Source organism: Quercus lobata, chromosome 6 (genome assembly GCF_001633185.2).
Source record: "Quercus lobata isolate SW786 chromosome 6, ValleyOak3.0 Primary Assembly, whole genome shotgun sequence".
Lineage (NCBI taxonomy): Eukaryota > Viridiplantae > Streptophyta > Magnoliopsida > Fagales > Fagaceae > Quercus > Quercus lobata.
Window position 1 is genome coordinate 41139037 of NC_044909.1, and position 21579 is coordinate 41160615.

Below are 21579 nucleotides of genomic sequence, written 5' to 3' on the forward strand. Positions count from 1 at the left end.
ATGTAGGTTTTTTTTTTTTTTTTGGGGGGTGATGTAGGCCTTTTCTTTTCCCCTTGAATAAACAAGATTTTATTAGAACGCAAAGGAAACAATGAGGCATTACAAAAACAATTTAGCTTCTAATGGTCTATTTAAATTGAGAGGAGGAAGAGAGAGTAAAGTCGAGTAAATTTGGTACAAAATAAACCTATTTTTGAATGTCAATTACTTATACTTTGAACTATAAATAAAAAATTACTTAAAAACAAATTTTTGAGGGGAGTTATTAATAGATAAAATATTGACCAAAATGCAAAACTAACTTTTTAAATTTCACATTTGGTCATTTCAATCCTCTAAGTTTCAAGTATATTCAATTCCATCCTCCATTAGGTGTTGTTGACCAATAACCAAAACGACGTCGTTTTGGATTTTTTTTTTCCTCAATTAAAAAAAAAAAAAACAGAAAAACGTTATTTATATTAAAAAAGAAAAAGAAAAAATCTAAAGGGCAGTGGGGAACGACGTCATTCCTAGCCCACTGAATATCAAAAATTTCTCAGTCCCTCAAACTCCACTTTATACCCTCTTAATTTTGCCATGAACTCTACCAATCCCTAAAAACCGTTCAAGCCAAGTTAGGTATCTATATATGTAAGAGAGGAGAGAAGCAGCTTTGTACTAATGTGTAGAAATGAGAAAAATCCAGATCTTTCTCTCGGTCCCTCACAATTTCTTTACTTTTCTACGAACCAAACAAATCAACAATGTTTACGGAGAAATCTGTATCAATCTGTAAAAAACCAAAGTGCCATACAAATCTCCAGAAGCAATTTGCTAGTTCATGTCACGCCCTTGCATTGCTGGTTCCAGCACCGCCCTCTACACAGAATAAATCACATTTTCAAGCCAAATCTCTAGCCATAAACCACATTTTTGAGTCGTAAACCAAAATTTTTTTTTGCACAAACACACTATACAACAAAAACAGAGGGCTTAAGCTTCAGAGTCAAAACAAAACAAAAACAAAAACCCTCATAAAATCTAGGCCATTGAAGGCCAAACTTCACTAAAATTCACCAATACAAAAAACGGTTAATTTAAAGACCCCATTATCAAAGGCAAGACACAGATTCTAAAACAAGATCATAATTTTTGTTTATAGTTATGAAAAGGGTAACCATTATCACTTGAGGTTTCATCTCGAGGTTTCATGGCTGGGAAGAGTACCTTTAGCAGATGGCTCATCTTGAGGTTTCATGGCTGGGAAGAGAATAACCTCCTGTTACCAAATAGCATATGTTGAGAGCCCATTGAGAACAGAGTGTACACACATGTATAAATGAGACAAATGCAAACAGGCACAGACCTGAGAGAGAGAGAGAGAGAGAAGAGAAGAGAACCTTAATGTTTTGTGAATCAGTTAACAACATTGTTAGCCGATCAATACCCAATCCCCAACCACCGGTTGGAGGCAACCCATACTCAAGAGCCGTACAGAAGGTTTCATCCAAAGCCATTGCTTCATCATCACCAGATTGCCGATCCTGCATGCAGACCACATATCATTCAGAAAAGTTCCAGAGGAATTTATTTAAGGATAAATCCATTGCACACTTAAAAACTGATGCGTGAACCTTGAGCTGCTCAGCAAATCGCTGGCGTTGTACCACAGGGTCATTCAATTCAGTGTATGCATTGCAGAGCTGAGCGGTTACAGAAAAATTAAGTCAGAATCAAGAATTATAATGCTGAAAATTAAATGAAACATAGAAAGAAAAAGAAAACAAGATATCCGAAAAGCATACTTCATGCTTGTTAATAAATAACTCAAAACGCTCGGTTAGGCCTTTCTTTGTTCTATGCCACTTTGCCAAAGGACTCATTAACTCCGGGTGGTTAATGATGAAAGCAGGATTTGTACAAGTCTCTTCCAAGAAGTGTCCTACAAGCTGCAGTAACAGAAAAAATATATATAACCAATTCTCATAAATTGTCTTGAGCATGCAAGCAAGAATAGTCTACCTTAACACTAATGATGAAACAATTTAAATCTAAAATATTACAAAAAAGAATTCAGTTGAAACATTCTACTAGACCTTGCTGGTTCACAACTCACCAAGCAAAAAACAGAACTAAAAGATAAGGAACAAAATCAGATCAAGTCAGAAAACATCATTGTCAGAACAAAAGAAACTATACACTTTTTCTAATGCAGAATTACTTAATTATTGTAAAATATTGGGGAACCCATCATATTGTTCTTTTAATGGCATTTCCAATCAACCACTTTTCACTGTTCCCAACCTCCAATTATCTCTCCCACTGATAAATGCTACAATTTCTACTTTATCCAACTGCTACAGCTTATCAGTGAAAGCAATCTTATTGAACCATTACTCCAAATAGCAGAGAGCCATCTAAGGAAAAACCAGTATTCCAGCAAGAGCTATCCAATCCATTGCTTTTCCTCCACAACCCCCCCCCCCCCTCTCTTCTCTTCTCACAAATAAAAAACCTAAGCCCTTGCTCATACAGTACCTAGCCTCTCATTCACCTCCTTAAGCATAAAGCTCAGAACCTTCATCACAGATATTGTATCTACTTGGTAGATAACACAGGATCACAATGCCAGTAACTACCTAATTTATGTTCAATAAAGAAATAAAAAATATATAAATAAAAAGGACAAAGCAGAGAACTGACTTTGTCCAACAAACGCGCTGTTGTTTCAGGAGGGGCACATTTGATCTTATAATTTGTGCATGCATCTTTCAAATATTTGTTGGCCTCATCACTGGAAAAGTCCTTGGGAATATTGAGGTTCGCCATCTTCTCTAATTCTTCTATCATGTCAATCCTTCTGCCAGAGTTAAAACAACCAATTTCATAGATTTTCATATTCATGTTAATGTTATACAATTTGTGAGATACTATATAGATGACAAACCTGAAAGGTGGAGTGAAGTCAATCTCAATCGGATCCTCATCCAGCCCATTTGCATGATATTTAATTTTATATCCACCTGTAAGTTCCTTTACCATCCCTGTTACACATTACTGTGTCAGGAAAAATCCAAGTATTTTGGAGGATAAAAATAACTTCACTACCCAAGTGGAATGAAGCAGTTGTTTGCAACATGATCCAAATGACCCTTACCACTCAACATTGTCTCGGTGAGTTCCATCAAGTCATTGTAGTCAGCATAAGCCATATAGAACTCACAGGTGGTGAACTCAGGATTATGTGTCAAATCGATGCCCTCATTTCTGAACTGCTTTCCAATCTCATAAACACGGTCCAATCCACCAACAACAAGCTGCTTCAGATAGAGCTCAGGTGCAATGCGCATGAATAGCTTCATGTTCAGGTCATTGTGATGGGTCACAAACGGACGGGCAGCTGCTCCACCAGCAATCGTATTCATCATTGGTGTTTCAACCTGACAGTGAAAAGAACATTGAAGGTAATGAAAAGAAAGTAAAGTCAAGTGCCATATGTAGAAACCACCTGAATGAATTGAATAAATAAAAAATCAAGACAAACAACTAACCTCCAAGAAATCACGATTGTCAAGAAAGTGCCGAATATATTTAATGATCCGAGTTCTTGTCTCAAAAATTTGTCGAACCTCCATATTCAACATCAAATCTAAATAGCGTTGTCGATAACGAGTTTCCTAGCATTAAAGACAATAAAATAAAACACCAGAAAAGGAAAAGAAGAGGAGAAGTGAAAACACAGTCCAAACTGAAAGAAAATAAAATAAATGGACCCATCTCACGTTTATCTGCATCAGGAAAAAATAATCCAATTCATCAGGTTCAAATCACCCCCCACAACATCAATAGCAACCAATAAGACGTAGATTAAAGTAATCATTTAATTAAAAAAAAGGATCAAAGTGTTCCCAATTCAAAAGATGAACCTAACATTTATATGGATCACAAGGGCAGACTTATGACTACAATCTCCAAAATTTCTTGTGGATAATGATGGGAGTAGAGTGGCGCATTTGAATTAACTAACTGGGTTTATAGATATAACATGGCATGTGTGCTGCAACAAAATCTTCTTTTAGTATGATTCACTTGTTCATAGTTCAACCATAAACCTACCCAAACTGATGTGAAACAAGATATGAAGCTCAACCATTATTGTCTGAAAGTTTTGTCGCATATTTTTTGTATTTTTATTCAATTTACTTTTTTTATTAGTTTCTTATATTTAAAGTGTTTTTTTTTTTTTATAAAGTAATAATATTATATAAATCATAAAAAATGAATCACCCAAGTATACAGGGAAGTATAGTAGGGTAAACTATCATTTACAAAAGTTACATAAATCTAATAAATCAACAATAGAAAATAAAGAAGGGTTCCTCATGGCTGATAACCAATCCAATAAAGTTCTGAAAAAGAACAACTTGAGATCAAGCATAGAACTTTCAGTGTCTTCAAAACTCCAGCTATTCTTTTCCCTCCAAAAGCAACACATCAGGCAATGGGGGATAACTATCCAAATATGACTATTCCGATGATTACCAAACTGCCCTTGCCAGCAGGCTAAAAGCTCAACAACTCTCCAAACAAACCCAATATCATGGACCATAAGTCTAAAGCAATAGATCAATGTAGCAAAAGGTGATCAACAGATTCACCATTGCATTTGCACATATAACACCAATCTGTAATCCTTACCTTCCTCAACCTTAAGTTGTCAAAAGGCAACTCTCATCAAGGCCTTTGATCTCCAAATGATTTCCCAAGGGAAAGAATGATGGTGTTTGAAGGGGCCCCCAGAAGTTGGTAATAAGTACCAATCTTGAAGCCACTTCTCTTGTCTGGTATCTTTGAAGGTCATCAAAGACTCCAACACCCAGTCTTATATTTAAAAAGTGTTGCTTGCAGCTTTCTAGCCATCCACTCATGGTGAATGCAGGGCCTACAACCCAAGGACTACCATAAAAGGTTCATTGGTCTAGGGAGCCTTTATTTCTATCCTTTAGTAATTTTTAGGATTTTGTTTGTCAAAAATAGGTCCTGAAAGGAGACTGGGGTTCAGAATCAATTTTAAGATGGAACTATTAGTGGTTTTAGTTTTATTGAGCTTATAAATAGGCTGTGAATAGTACATGTAAAAAAAGAACTCACTTTCTTCAGTAAAATATTTTGAATAGCTATCTATTATTCTGATGTCTTCCAAAGTTTCCCCATTTCAATTCAAGGACTCGCCACTTCTACCACATCACAAACCCAGGATAGAAATTAGGGCCCGTTTGGTAATGTTATTATAGTAACGTTGTTTGTATTTTTTAAAAATACGTGTGCGTGAAAAAGTGTGAAAATACGTGTAATGCTATTTAAACACTGAAAACTGTCGTTGAAAATACACTACCGAAGAGCCCCTAGAGGACTAGAAATGTCATTCACAAATAGCATTAGACACTAAAATGTGTAACTGTATTCCGGGTAAATGGTCTAAAAATGCATTGTGAAGAGCTTATTCTCTCTCTTCCTGCTCCTAGTTATATTCCAACCCAAATCTGCAACCATCCAAAAGCATGTGAATGAAACTAGCAAATTTCTTTAATAAGCCATCTAGGATTAAATGACCCATACTGGTGGGCAGAAAAGCTTAGGTCCTTAGCCTGTTATTAAGTAGGATGATAACCGCCCGTCACACAAACTCGTGAAGAGAAAATGTCTGCATTCAAGGGTAAGAAACTAGAAAAATATTAGTGAAGGGTGGGAAGGTTTTTCTAAGCATTTGTCTTTTGTGGTGGGGGATGGTTCTAGTATTCTTTTTTGGCATGATAAGTGAACTGTGGATAATTCTCTTAAAACTCTTTATCCTCAGTTATTTGTGTTCAGTCAACAAGGAAGCTTGTATTTCTGAAGTGTTAAGTCCTCCAGTTGGTGATAATGATAGATTATGGAGCTCAAGATTTTATAGGGAATTTAATGATTGGGAGTTAGCAGCTTCCTATTCCCTTCTTCACTTCATTCAAACTCGGGTTCCTAAGGGTGGAGGTAGTGACAAACTTTGTTGGCGCCTCAATGGAAGTGGGAAGTTCGACGTTCGGTCTTTTTATCATAAGATTCGAAATGTAACTCTTTCTACTTTCCCTTGGAAAGGCATTTGGAAAGTAAAGCTTCCTAAAAGGGTAGCATTCTTTATGTGGACAACTGCTCATGGCCAAATCCTAACTTTGGATAATCTAATGCTCCATGGTCGCACTTTGGCAAATCGTTGTTGTAATGAGGAATCTGTGGATCACCTACTAATTTCCTGTCCAGTTGCTCATTCTTTGTTAATGTATATGCTTCAGTTGTTTGGGATTGATTGGGTCATGTGTTCCGTTGCAGACTTATTGTTTTGTTGGTATCATTGGCTTGGGAACTATAATTCTAATATTTGGAATCCGATTCCGGGCCGTTTAGTGTGGAATATTTGGACTGAACAGAATCGGTGTTCTTTTGAGGATACTGGGAAATCATTGGCTCAATTGCTAGATTTATGCCAACGGACCCTCTTTGATTGGTCTCGATGTTGGGGTCTCTCGAATTGTTCTACACATGGATTTTCTCGTCTCCTAGAATAGCTTAGTGTCTCTTTGTTTCTTTTTTCCTCTTTTTTCTCTTAGTTCACTATCGTGAACCTTGTGTACTTTTCATGCTATTCATTTTTCAATAATATTTTTTCTTACCTATCAAAAATAAAAGAAACTAGAAAAATATTCCTTAGCAATACAGGTCATGTAAGTCTCATAGCTACTTGAATTCAAAATAATGCAACACCACAACTACGTAGAAAAGGATAATTTCTAATAAAAGAAAAAAAAATCAAAATCAAAACCAAAAAAGCACTAAGTGGAATAATTCAAAACATAACCAGCTTTTAGAATTGTGTAACGAGAGCTTTGTTACAAAACTTCAGCACCTTTAAGCCTGCTAGTTCCTTTAGGCTTTCTCCAAAGGCCAACCAATAGTATGAGCCCCAGGATATAAGCTTCAAATTACTTTCAAAGAAATGGTTTGAAAGATTCAGTTTATTAAGCCTAAAGAAACCTTGGTCAAAGAATCACATTTACCCAAAAAATTAATTCATTTACCATTCAGGTTCGAGTGAAAGGGAACAGAAACTATTTCCAACTGACAATTGAACTGATGTATTTCTCTGAATGGGTCCTTATAATATAAAGAAATAAATTATATAAAATAAAAACCAAAGATTACCACACAAGTATTCGGAACATATTATCACAAGCCCAAAAATGAAGGTTTGCAATTCATTTTCACTGAACTTCAGGATATTAATCAGTACCAGATCATATGTACTTAAATTTTTATTTTGGGTGTGCTAAAGAATACAGTTTAAAACAGTGCAACAGGAATTCGGTTGAATTTTAGGATATTAATCAATACCTGGTCTTTCAAAATATATGTTTTAGGATTCCTGGCACGTCCTGGGACCCAAGCCTCCTCTTTCTGCAACAATAAGAAAGTAATGAAGTCAGGATGAGACTGTAACCAGCATTAAATCATTCAGGGAGAAACCATGTTCACCTTCAAATTGGCATTGTCAGACACAGAACCAGCCTTAAGCTTTTGCCTTGGCATCATATGGAGACAATGGGTTAAGACTATAAACGATCTTGGAAAAATACTTAGCTCCCCCCTTTTAGTTTTCCCTGAATTGAAAGAAAATGTGTTAAATTACCGATTCTCCTAGAAACTAAAGCGATTAAAAAATGGTGAATTTAATTTGAACATAATTATAAACACTCCCTCTCACGCATAGGCCCAGCCTCCCCCTTAATAAGTGGGGCCCAACATGTGTGATTTTTCACGTTTTAAATGGGAGGTAGAGTGAATTTAAATTACAAATTCTCCCAAAAGTTTAAGCTGCTAGGAAATAATGAATTTAATCATTTGACCATAATTCTAACAAAATGTAAGTCAACCAGGAAGTTTATAATTTAAAGAAACAATGACTCAAAAACCTACAACTCAACTTTGAAATTCAAAAAAAAAAAAAAAAAAATATGCCTCTAGCTCAAATGGCACCTCCTTCCCTTGTAAAAGCAAGGTTGGGAGTGAATTTGTGAGTTCAAAACCCACTAAATCTGTATGTAATTATGAGGAAAAAAAAATGTACATCTATATCACAAGACTAGACCCATTTCTAGAAAATTTCAACAATCATGCGGCATACTGATAAAAAAAAAAAACCAATTATGCAGCATAGAAAACTAAAACAGTTCACCATAGGGAAAAAGACCAAAATGAAGCACCTATTTAAGGGAATTTTCAAGCGGTCTCTTTTAAATTTGTATTTTGAAGTTCTACCTACACTCTCCATAATTTTTTCCTTATGCCACAAAATTTTCAATTCATTATCAAACATCAAATGTGAGAGAGAGAGAGAGAGAGAGAGAGAGAGAGAGAAACCAAATTAAGTAATTAAACTGATGGTGATTTCTTCTGTAAACTCAAAAGTGTCAACACAGTAAGGAGCAGCTACATACATATATATATATATATATATATATATAAGTCAAAAGGTGTTAGTAACTACCCAATTGTAGTAACATCACAAACCTGGAAACCCCTTGACACCAACAATATCACCACGCTTCACAGTCGAATGGAACCTAGAAAATTCTTCCTCATTCAAATCCGACTTGCTGCATAATGGAAATGAAGAATATCTTTATCATTAAATTTGGTATCTGAGCAGCAAAACTTAAAGGTGGTGCAATTTAGGGGGGACACCCAGCCAGGGGGTGGGGTGGGGGGAGTGATTGTCCATGAAACTAATTCATATCAGAACCAAAATTTCCCAAATAGTACCAAGTGGAAAGCCTCATTCATACATATTCATCATCTTGTTTATATAGGTCCTTTATAATTTTTTTTTTTAAGCGCAGTTGAGAAAACTAGGCAGTGGTACAGAGAGATGCGATAAAGTAAAATGACCTACATCATTCTTTTTGCCAATCTACCTAAGCCTTCTACATACAACTAATCAGGCCTCAAAAACACGAAATTAGCAATAATTTCAATAAATAAAATAAAAATAAAAAAACAAAGTTTCTCTTACAAGGAACTTGGGCAAAATATTGACATTCAACTAATTGATGAATCACTACCCAAAAATATTAACTTTTTAAGACAAGAAATTTGACATGAAATGCTATGTAACAAGAAAATCCAAATTCCCAAACTAATCACCTATTCCACTATAGAAGATCACAGAGAGAGCAATTTGTGTCCATTCAAAGAAAAGAGTCCAAAAGCAAAAACAAAGGCTCTTCTACTAATATGAAAAGATGCCAATGAGCTGCATCTCAAATTTCACCTCCTCTTACAAGGGTAAGGTGGAGGAAGAAGTCATAGGTCCAAGGCCCACATGGTTGCATGAATAACTTACAAATAAAAATTTTAATTTAAAAAAAAAAAGAATTTAAAACTAATAGAAAGATAATTTGTCAAAGACATTGCATACCTAAAGAAATAACAATACTAAAATCATAAGGAAAAATCAAATATGAATAAGGGAAAAGAAAAGATACAGTGATAAGATACCTAGCATCAGCCATAACTTGGACTTTAGCAGCACCACCATGTAAATCATAAAAGAATAGCTTTGAAGAAGATGAGCGTTTGCTCATGATACGCCCTTGCATAGGAAAGAAAATTATTAAAAAAAAATCACCGAAAAAACATGATAGATACTAACCGAATAAATAAAAGCCCTGATTTCAATACCAGCCAAATTTACAGTAACATCCTCAAGATGCTCCCCATTGCCTATGTTTTTATACTGCTCTACATATTCAGGGTTAGACATTGTAACAGGGAATTTGTGAGGATATGGCTCTTCACCAGCTGCCCTCAGAGCTGCAAGATACTTCAATCTATTTTCGAAGTATTGCTGGAGGAAAAACAAACGAGGAAGATTAAAAGCAGGAGATTGAGATTATAATCAAGAGCTTTGTGGAAAAGATCCAGGAAAAGAATGCTAACTATTGCAGGACAAGAATGGACTTATACCGTTGGATCCATATCTTCATCGTCAGCTGCTGCAGATTTCTTGCTGCGGGAATCTGCCATAGAAGCAGCCTGGAACATAAACACAAGTTTATTCTTAATAAGATTTCAAAACAAGGTGGTAAGGTACCTTAGAGATAACAGCCAATAACACATCATACTCCATCATGTTCAAACTCCACAACATGATGATCAATGTAGATTCATTCATATAGTAACATCAATACATTCCATGGAACCAAAATTTAAAATTCTCTATATTAAAACGAGTAATCCAAGAAACCAGCACAGGATTTTTGAAATTTTTTTAATCACAATTAGGAAAGAATGTGTCCTTTTTTAAAAATAATTAGATAGTTATAATGGGGGGAGAAGGGATTTGAACCCTGGATGTCTCAGTTGTAAATACCAAGAGATGTTAGTTGAGCTACAAGGCTCTTGGCAGAAAAAAGAAGTCAAATATATGAAAAAACAACACTAATTACTATTTTAAATACTCCAAGTTTGTCCTCACTAATTAAGACATGGCCACCTTGCATATGAAAATTTTTCATAATAAAAATTATTAGAGGTGGATTGTTTTTAAGCCAATATATGAGATAAACATGTAGCCAACGAATCATAATATTTTGTTGCTCATTCTAATACTACAAGATATTCTTTTTCTCAAAATGTACAAGGGAACAATAATATCCCAACTCTTAAGTTCTATTTCATTGGCCTAAATTATAATAAGGTTAGATTAGAACAGGAAAATATATAGATATTTCACTATATATAGTCAGCAAGAATGGAAGAGCACAAAGAATAAATAGAACTGCAGAAAATTAAATTCTGCGGTTCCACAGAGATTTTCATGATCGAGATATGGAGGCAGGCAGCTTATTCTTTCTTTGATCATATTTATTACAAGATGCCGAGGGGAGGGGGGTGATAGGATGACATGGCAATTAAATACAAGTGGTAATTTCGATATTCACTCCTAATATAATGCTACTAGTCTGAATGTCAAGTACCTGTTTTGCCTTCTCCTCCTCTTTGCGCCGCCTTTCTTCTTCCTTTTGCTTATTCTTCAATTCCTTCTTGAGTGCACTGTAAATATTCCCCAAAATACAAAGGAATTAAAAACTCAAAACTGGTTTGATTTCTTCATTTATTGGTGGGGTAATTTATAAGCTTCAGAAAGCTATATTCATATCTTCCTCAACTTATCCTACATAGTAATAGTATTCTACTTGCACTATATTTTGAAAACAAAATATGCACTTTTTTTTTTGTCCTTTAGTGGTTTACAGAAATCATGAGAATACATTCAACAAAATGGTTGTCATTCTTTTTCCTCTGTTTTTCCGAAACTTACTTTTTGCTGAGATTTTCCCCAGCAGCAGGGGAGCCTGTCACCGACCCCAAGTCCTCCATTTTTAATAAGACCTAGACCAATCAGAAATCTGCATCACAATCCCGTAAATCACAAGTATAAGACATCATAACAGAAGTATTTAAATAAAAAACAATAACCTTCTCTTCTTCCAGGTTTCTTGGCAACCAAACAAGTATGAAAACCCTTAAAAGAATGAATTTATATATACTGTAGGGTTGCACCTGTTTGTACGGATTTTTTTTCCAAAATACCCCTATTTTCTTAAGTTTAAGTAGAGACAAAATTAAAGGATAATTTGGTAAAACTATGTCTTTTAACTCCCACTAAAACCCTAGGTTTAAGTAGAGACAAAATTAAAGGATAATTTGGTAAGACTATATCTTTTAACTCCCACTAAAATATTGCCAACAAAATAGGACCACTTTTTTTTTTTTTTTTTTTGATAAATTGGACCACTCTCAGGTTAAATGTTTTCAATTTTTTTTTAATAGAATTTGTTTTCCTTACTCCATGATCTCACTTTTTTTTTCCCAAATATCTTCTTATTTATTTTAAATTTAAAGGAAAAAAAAAAAAAAAAAACTCCTAATAAAATAATTTAAGGACAAATACGTAAAAAAAAATGTAAAACAGAAAGACAATCCAAGGAATATCATATGAAACAGAATTCATAAAATAAAAAATAAAACTGAAGGGATCAATAGAATCATTATTTCCAACAAATCCTAAGTGGCAAGTTGCTACTGGTTGTTATTGTTGGAGCAAAAAAGTAATTTTAGCGTTAGTTTGAAATTTGAACCAATAACAACTAACCACTTGTGATTTGTTGTAAAAATATTATAAAAATATTGTAGAAGTAGCACATCTCTTAATAATACTTATAACCCTTAACGCTCTAAATATTGACTAATGGTTTTTGGCTCTAAAACAAAATCGATTACCAACAAATTAATCCCTTGGTTATTAGAATCTAAATAAGTATTGTAAAATAAAAAAATCTAGGAGAAAGCACGTAAACAAGCGCAACCAAGCAAACAACAAATCGATAGTAAAAAATATTATGAAAAGAACAAGAAACGAAGTTTAGAGTAAATTAAATAACCAATTTTTGGGATTTATAGGTAAACAATGAATATTAAGCTGTCTTTGGAAAATAATAGAACAAAATTGTAAATTAAGTGTACCTTCTGATTCTCTGTGGAGGACGATATGGTTGAGGAGCTCAGATCGCTATAGCCTAATTGGAGCGCTTGTATTTGTAAGTTTTTGTTTTTGTTCGTGAACTCTTGTGGCTAGGTTAAGTTAATGGGAAAATATATATAAACAATGTTTACTTGGAGCCGCTAGCTGGGATTTCCTAATCCTAGATTAATTAGAACTGGGATTAAGGTTTCCTATTACTAACCGACTCAACGTTGTAATGTAATATAAAAAGTGGGCGGCGCTACGTTGTAGTCAGGGGTTCAAATAGAACCCCTGTAATACAAATTTGCACACCCTCACTTGAACCTGGCCTTTTTTTTTTTAAGCCCAGCATAAACTTAGAAAACAAAAATCCAACAGCAAATTTTTGGTCTTTAATCTTAGAAATAAAAAGCCCATAAATCAAAATTTGAAAAATCATAAAAAATAAAAAAAAAGGGACCAATAAAACCTAAGGTCTGCTTCTGCGTTACCTGCGTAGACGCTGCCCCCAAAATCTCCCACGATCCTTCTTCACTATCCAAACCCAATGGAAAAAGGCTGCTTCACACACAAAAAAATCTGCAGCTCTGTAGCCCCCAGAATCTGCCGCGGTGCCGCCGCCGGGACTGTCCTTGATCTGCCGCCACCGCCGCTTCATCTGCCGCCGCTTCATCTGGTTTTTTAGCTCTCTCTCTCTCTCTTTATTTCACTGTTTATTGTGTTTTGATATACTCTTTCATTGAATCACTGTGTGTGTGTGTGTGTGTGGGGGGGGGGGGGGGGGGGGTTTGTAGTCTTTTGATTTTTTTGTTTTGAGTATTGGACCGTGATTTTTTTGTTTTGAGTATTGGATGTGCGTGTGTGTGTGTGTGTGTGTGTGTGTGTGTGATGTGGGGGGGGTGGGTTGGCTGTGTGGTTATACGGTTTATAGTGTTTTGATTTTTTGTTGTTGAGTTTTTGAGTCTCTGAGTTTGTGCTCTGACCGTGTGTGTGTGGGGGCCTGTGGGGCTGGTGTTTGTGTTGCAAACTTTTAAATTAAAGAATTGTAAACATATTAAAGAATTGCAATAGTGTGGAGCTGTGCCTCTATGTGTCTTTACTGTTACTCTGAATTGCGTCTCTATGGAGCTTTGTATTGTAAACTTATAAATTGAATTTTTGAGTCTCTATGTGTCTTTACTCTTACTGTATTTAAAGAATTGTAAACAAATTAAAAAATTACAAATAATCACTTAACAACAATAATAAATATGTTTATTGTATTAGAAAAAAAATATGTTAATGAACTTATAGTTTATTTTTTATTCTTTTGCTAGTATTATGAACTTAAGAAGATATTATTTACAAAAACTCATGAACACAATTTTCCTCAAACGAAAATTGGTGGACTTATGTGTCGATTTAATCCTAAATGGTTTAAAGAGTATGAAAGTTGGTTGGAATATAGTATTGAAAATGATGTTACATATTGTTTATATTGTTACCTATAGTATTGAAATTTATGTTTCTTATTGACCCCCCTGAACAAAAATCCTAGAGCCACCCACCCAACCCCAACCAAAACTACTCCTCCCTCCCAAGCTAAGCTGATTCCATAGTATTTAGCTTGAAGAGCTTGTTTTCCTCTTACTGCCAATGCAGCTGGAAGTGCTTGGTTTAACCATTTTAGCTTTTGCCCAAATGGGTCTGAGCTATTTGTTTGTTGGTTGGTCTCAGTATTTGTTTGCTTCACTGGGAATCAGAGAGGAAAAGAATTCTCTATCATTTCACCATACTTGTGGTCAAATTGAGTTCGTGCTACTAGCACTTTGAGCAGTTGCCTCACTAGGTAGAAAATTTTGTAAAGTATACCATGACTTGCAGATGAGGTGAAACTAAAAGTAGAAGTGCAGAAAATTGATTGGAAATTGTAGCCTTGGCTTCCCTCATTTAGTATTATTATTATTTTTTTGTAGGTTTGTATAACTATCTTTTTTCAGTAAAAAGTGCTACAAAGTGGCTTTTTTTCTTCTTTTGCGTAACCAGTGGCACTCAGTTGGTGATTTGTGTACAAGTGCATGGTAGCGTTGATGTTTTTCAGCAAATTATCTTAGGTGATGTAATGAATGGAAAGTGTTACTGATGGTGTATTTTTCAAGCTATGTTGTGTTATTATTGTGAGGCAAATGAGCCTTTTTAAACAAAGAGGTGCAGAAATATTGAAAATTACAGTAGAACTTTTTATTTTTTAGTGATGAGTTATGGTATTTTATTAAGAAGATAGACTTCTTGTTGCACACAAAAAATGGACACAAATTAGCATAAAAAATTATGTAAAAGAATTTTTTTAAGACCACAGACACAAGACCTATAGTACACAAGTTATAATCATCAATGTTAACATTTTGTCAAGTGCTTTCAACGGAACATCAGAACTGAAGAACCTAGAAGCTTTGCAACTAGAATTTTATAGAGCATTTTCAAAAATATTATAATAAAGTTTGATCATGAAGAAAAAATAATAATATGATATGGATAGCAATCCTTTCTACAAGAAGGTGAATTTGGTGGTTTAATTACATATTTGACAAGGAGACCGAGAGAGAGAGTTAAAGAATCTGAAAACTCTTAAGAATGAATTTATACCCCTTAAGAATCTGAAAACCTAAATTAAAACGCACCGTTTTGCTTCTTCTTCTTTTTTTTTTCTTTTTTTTTTTTTATGACACCCATACGACGTTGTTTCATAAAAAAAATTAAAATCAAAACCTGTGAAACTACGCCGTATCGAAACTGGGGGAGAACTAGTAAACTTGGATCGGTTTGGTTCAGTGAAGGATTCTTTGAACCGGTGACCGCATTGCACCGACATCGGAACAAGCTTCGCCCTCCAAACGCCGACCTCGGCTCAATCGATCAGCGTTGATGTCGAGCCAGAGTCGTCGGCACCGGTCGGTTGGGTCGACACCGGCAACGTTTTGCTCACCCCTATGAAGTGTGAACTCGAATCTAGTCTCAAACAAATATGATGGTGTTTAACATGCTTTAACACTCACAGCAGCGCTTTTTATGGACCATTACCTGCGAAACAACCCATACCATATCATATCCTAGCCTTACAATTACATTATAAGGCAAAACTTGTCCACTTCAGCCAAAATACCAGAGGGGTCATGACCTCATGGGTTGAGAAATTTGAGATTATAAAATTATAGCGTGTGACATTTGTCATCTTTAGTTGCAAATCCACGCTATACTTATGTCACAACTCGTGATTAGTGCATAAATTGACACAAAATATTTAGGTATCAATTGTGAGCTCATGTAAAAGTGCTAAAATCTAATCACAAGTTCACACATAATCAGGTGTGGATTTAATTGTGAAAATGGGTGTGTGAGTCTCAGTGACTTTTTTGCATATCTCAACATTTTCATCCAATGTCTTTTGGGAAGATGATTTTGAAAAATCTTTTCAAACTGTTGGGGTTATCATTGAGAGAAGTGTGGACAGGAGAAAACAAATAGAGAATTTACAAATTAAACAATTCAAAGAATGGGGGTGGGGGAGTTTGGAACAGAAATGTCTTCAAGTTGTGCAGGGATCAAGATGTTAGAAAAGAAATATTAGCTTTACCTGCCAAGCCAAGGGCAATGTTTTCTCTGTGCCCAAAGTTGGCCCGTGCTTTAGATTTTTGGGCCTGTACATGTTTCTAGCTAGTGTTGACAAAGGTTGGATATAAATTAACAATATTGGCAAGATGGCTAATTGGAGCTTACCCTAGCCATTGATTTGGATTGGTTTTAACTTTAATGAACCACTATTTCTAATCTAATTAGATCACACAAAATGGGATGCTTTTTTTAACATAGTTACTCCAAAGTAATTAAGATCATGAAACTAGTAAAGTCCAAGTAATTGTGGGAAATATGCAGTTAGCTATGTCAAATTCCCCCCTACCCCTCCCCCCACCCCCCCACCCCCCCCTTTAAATGGGTAAAAGATTATTAATTCCAATTGTATCAGGAACTACTGGTGATAGAGATGAAAAAAATGGAAAAAGAGTTTTTTTTTTTTTAGTGAAAGAAAAAAGAAGAAGAAGAAGGAATAACTAAGTCTTTATTTATTTAATTGTTAGTGACTTCTGACTAATTAGATTATTCATATCTCTTCTAAGAATTGGGTAAATGGTAAAGTTGTAGGTTCAACTGTTCAAGTTCAACACCCATTAGATATATAAGTAACTTATAATTAAAAACAAAAACATATTATTATTCTAACATTAATTTTTAATAGAAATCCTTGAAAATCTACAATTAAGCTAAGCCCAATTAATGTTAGAGCACATAAATTAAGTAACAACAAATTGTTTTACTAATTTATACAAACTTGAATAATCATGAATTTAATTTCTATTTGAGGGAAGTAGAACCATTGTCCATAAATTTTAGGAACTTGGATCATATCTAGCATATTCTCTAGTAAAGCATCGGACACCAAATGGACAATACAGGTGTTCTAAGAGCATTTCCAACCGGTTTTGCTATCTCATCTTATTTTACTATCCTAAAAAGTTACTTTATCAGTTATACTATACCATTTTACAAAATACCCAACATTCCAAAACTCTATTATTTTACCATTTTATTAAAATATTATTTTTTAATCTTTCTTCCCAAACGTCATTTCTTTTTCAAATTAAACTATTCCAATGGTCAATTTTCAACAACCGGCTAGTTTTTTTTTTTTTTTCAATTTCTTTCAATCACGTTCAACAACATGTGTGTATTATTTTTTTTTCAATTTCTTTCCAACTATTTCAACAACCTACCAAATTTTTTTTTTAGAAAGAACCTGCCAAATATCAATGTACTTAAATTTGTCAACTTTAAAAATCCAAATACATATATATTCCATCAAACTTGCCAAATATCAATGTAAAATCCACATACGTATTTATAGATGCATCCTGTCAAATATTCACAGTATTCAACCTGCCAATTTTAATGATCCACACACACACACACATATATATAGAACCTGCCAATTTTTCCTTCTTTTTTTTTTTTTAGAAGGGGTAATTTACACATAACCCACCTGTGGTTTGGGCGAAAATCACTTTGCCTACCCGTAGTTTGAAAAGTATCACTTAACTCACCTGTGGTATATTTCGTTTTTTTTCTGTAACCCACCTCTGTTAAAATCAAGGGTAAATAGGTATTTTTGCTCAAACTCTATGTCTCTTTCCTCCCAAATCAAAAAATAGAGCAAAAATGCAAGAGAAACAAGATCAAAAAGTGGTATTTGTCTCTCTCTCCATTCACACAAATTTTAAACATGAAGAACATACCCCAAAAAAATAAAAACCCTAACCCCATTGCCTCCCTCAACCCAAGAGTCGCACTCCTATCCCATACTAGTGTGTAAAAAAAATTATAAAAAAAAAAAAAAAAAAAAAAAAAAAAAAAAAAAAAAAAACCCACCGCACAGTCACACAAACTTTCCCACAACTCCTGTTTTTCTTCAATCTTCACAGAAACAAAGATGGTTCCAAACCCAGCATCACTCACCCGCAAATCCCTACTCTCTTACAGTTTCATGGGGTTTTCTCGTAGACCCATTTTGCATTCCACCCAAATTCCCGCAAACCCAGTTCAGATTAGCGGGTTTCGTACCTGTTCTTCTTGCCACTCTTACTCTCACCGTTGAATTTTGGCCATGGAGCCGAGTTTATGAATTTGGGCCATTCTTAAATGTGATTTTGGCAACTGGGTTTGATCATTTTCTAGTTTCTGCGGTTTCGGATGGTGGGTCGAGTGGCTATGGAGGTTCTGGTGCGAGAGGTGAAGGTAGTGGTGGTGGTAATGGTGATGGTGGTGCTGGCAGCAATGATGGTAGTGGTGGAAATAAGTCTTTGCTATCATGGTAATGAACTAAGGTTTTAAGTTATTTGGTTTTAGTTTAATGTTGTTAATGGTTCCCAAATGTAGTTTATGTTATGCTTTTTGGTTTCCAATCTTCTTCTTTTTTTCATTTTTCTTTTTTCATTTTTCTTTTTTCATTTTTTTTTTTTAATTCGAGGAGTTAGCCAAAGGGTTGAGGGAGGCAATGGGGCTTAGGCTTTTTATTTTTGTTGGGTATGTTCTTCATGTTCTTGATGTTCAAAATTTGTGTGAATGGAGAGAGAGAAAAATACCACTTTTTGATCTTGTTTATCTTGCGTTTTTGCTCTATTTTTTGTTTTAGGAGGAGAAAGACATAAAATTTGAGTAAAAATACCTATTCACCCCTGATTTTAACAGAGGTGGGTTACGGAAAACAAACGGAACATATCACAAGTGGGTTAAGTGATACTTTTCAAACCACAGGTAGGTAAAGTGATTTTTGCTCAAACCACAAGTGGGTTGTGTAATTACCCCTTTTTAGAAAGAACCTGTCAAATATCAATTTATTCAAACTTGCTAACTTTAAAAATCCACATACATACATATATATGCAACCTGCCAAATATCAATGTACTAAACCTGCCAACTTAAAAAATCTACATACATATATATACATACAACCTGCCAAATATCAATGTATTCAACCTACCAATTTTTAAAATCTACATACATATATATACATGCAACCTGCCAAATATCAATGTACTCAACCTACCAACTTTTATAATCCACATACATATATATAGATACAATCCACATACACAACTATCAATGTTGTCTTTAGAAGACTCATACATATATCAAATTACAATAAACCCCCACATGCATAACTCACACACTTAAGTTCCTACAACTCCCCTTGTAATTGTCATAAATACTCAATGAGGTCTAATTAGAGTTGAGAATGAATTTCATGGTCTCAAATACATTGATGGGTTTCAATGAACTCCGTAAATTCATTTGTGTGCTCCCGTGACAGTTGCATAGTAGGATTGTTATCAATTTGCTCATAATCTACTTCTACCACTTCATTTACATCTCGCTCATCCTCAACGATCATGTTATGAAGAATTACGCATGCTTTCATGATGTCTTGGAGTGTTTCACTATAGAAAAATCTTCTAGGTCCACGCACAATTGCAAATCTTGCTTGAAGCACTCCAAATGCACGCTCTACATCATTTCTATTCGCCTCTTGGGCTTTTGCAAATAATTTTCTTTTATGTCCTCATGGAGATGGAATTGTTTTAACAAATGTTGACCACTTCAGATATATCTCATCAGCAAGGTAGTATTCCATTGTATCCTCATGGCCATTGAGTAATTAACTGCAGAAGCACGTCCTTGTTCAAGCTCAGAAAATATAGGAGACCGTTCTAATACATTAATGTCATTATTTGATCCAGGCAACCCAAAAAATGCATGCCATATCCAAAGATCAAATGATGCCACTGCTTCCAAAACAATGGTTGGCTCACAAATGTGACCAGAGTACTAACCTTTCCATGTAGTCGGACAATTTTTCCATTTCCAATGCATGCAATCAATGCTCCCTAGCATTCTTGGAAATCCATGTCTTTTCCCATTAACTAAAAGTCTAGCAATGTTTTCGTTGTTTGGAGACCTTAAGTATTCCTTGGAGAAAATATCAACCATCGCTTTAACAAATTTTTTCAGACTTTCTATTACAGTGGATTCTCCAATCCGCACATACTCATCCATAAAATCAGTTGCCACTCCATACGCAAGCATCCTAAGTGCAGTTGTTATCTTTTGAAGAGAAGATAAACTGAGCCTTTGGGCATTATCTCTTTTTTGGATAAAGTAAGGTTCATAAGTTTCTACCTTAGATTGAATACGGAGAAAAAGAGATCGACTCATCCGAAATCTCCTCCGAAATAAATTAGGAGGATATACTGGTGTGTCAGCAAAGTAGTCGAGATAAAGTCTTTTATGGCTTGCCAAACGATCACGTTCAATATACCGACGACGTTTACGTTGTGATGTTGAACCCTTAAGAACTCGCCTCATTATCTCATCCTCGTCTAAGTCGTCAAAAAGCAATTTGCGAAGCCTAAAGCGACCCATAGAGACAACCTTGAAGACAATAGTGTTAGGAAATTATCATTATTATTGCAGAGATTACATTATGGAAAGGGAACAAGTAGATATATTATTCGATAAACAAAGCTTAAAATCTGTCAAAGCAAAAGTCCCCTGGTAAAGATTGATAAGAAATAAAGCATATAGTTCTCTATTATCTACATGATAAGGTTTGAAATACTTTTGCTACTTTAATCTTTGTAAGTTTGAATCTCTTTGAAGGTTTGAAACTCTTTTGCTACTTTAATCTAGATACAATGATAGATTTAGGAAAATGGAGCCTACCAGCAACTTTTTTTCTCCCATCCAGGAGGACTAGGACTATGCCTTTTTCCTAACATCTATGGTTAGTTATCAATGTCAAGTAAATAATTAATAGGTTGCTCCTTGGGGTACTAGTCTTTCCCTTTCCAGTTGTGTCTCTAGCTTTAATTGTTAATAACATGGAGGCTGGAGTTTGTCTATTGCTTGGCTAGGATGTGTTGTATTTCTTCTGTATACAATTTCATACAGTTTATGGGTCTGCTTGAACTATAGGTGAACTACTAGGGGAGCTTACTCAATTAGAAAATAATACATTCTTATAGACATATACTAGCTCAGCCTAGTTATGGAAGCAATTTATAGTATCTTAAACTCAATCTCAAAGTTTGAACACTACAATTTCAGCATACAATATAGACTCAAGATTTTCAAAATTTTATTGGAATTCTTTTACATTTCTTGACCTACTTCACATGGGAAGTCCATTGAACTGCAAGTGAAGTTGCTCGCTATGACATGATACATTAAAAAAATAGAATAGAATCAAACATTTGTATGCAATAAACTATGATCTCCTATTTCCCATCTCGTTAAGAAAGAGGTCAAGGGCTAAAAAGCATTTATTAAATGGCTAATATCTCTAGCTTTAATTCAAGTATTAAGCTCTTGTTCACAGTATAGTAAAGCCT

General features: G+C 34.7%; 2 protein-coding genes across 9 annotated transcripts; both read right to left on the reverse strand.

Moving 5' to 3' along the window:
- Positions 1-626: 626 nt before the first annotated feature.
- LOC115995216 (lysine--tRNA ligase, cytoplasmic-like) lies at positions 627-13357 on the reverse strand. 8 transcript variants are annotated; one of them, XR_004093306.1, is made up of 18 exons: positions 13093-13357; positions 11396-11483; positions 11052-11127; positions 10039-10107; positions 9754-9919; positions 9571-9664; positions 8584-8669; positions 7549-7673; positions 7408-7470; positions 3534-3659; positions 3140-3422; positions 2930-3026; positions 2686-2842; positions 1788-1931; positions 1600-1685; positions 1383-1526; positions 1210-1261; positions 627-861 (listed from the first exon to the last, which is right to left on the reverse strand). XR_004093306.1 is itself a non-coding variant. In XM_031119692.1 (18 exons), the coding sequence occupies exons 2-18, from the start codon at positions 11452-11454 to the stop codon at positions 827-829; spliced, it is 1845 nt and encodes a 614-aa protein (XP_030975552.1). In that variant the 5' UTR covers positions 11455-11466; positions 13093-13357; the 3' UTR covers positions 627-826. The 8 variants fall into 8 exon arrangements, 7 of the variants coding, with proteins under 7 accessions (XP_030975552.1, XP_030975549.1, XP_030975551.1 ...); XM_031119692.1 differs by having other exon boundaries at positions 1617-1685; positions 11396-11466; XM_031119689.1 differs by having other exon boundaries at positions 1617-1685.
- Positions 13358-19789: 6432 nt separating this feature from the next.
- LOC115950291 lies at positions 19790-20611 on the reverse strand. Its single transcript, XM_031067512.1, has 2 exons — positions 20023-20611; positions 19790-19974 (listed from the first exon to the last, which is right to left on the reverse strand). Exons 1-2 carry the CDS (start codon positions 20609-20611, stop codon positions 19790-19792), a joined length of 774 nt encoding a protein of 257 aa, XP_030923372.1.
- Positions 20612-21579: the final 968 nt, after the last annotated feature.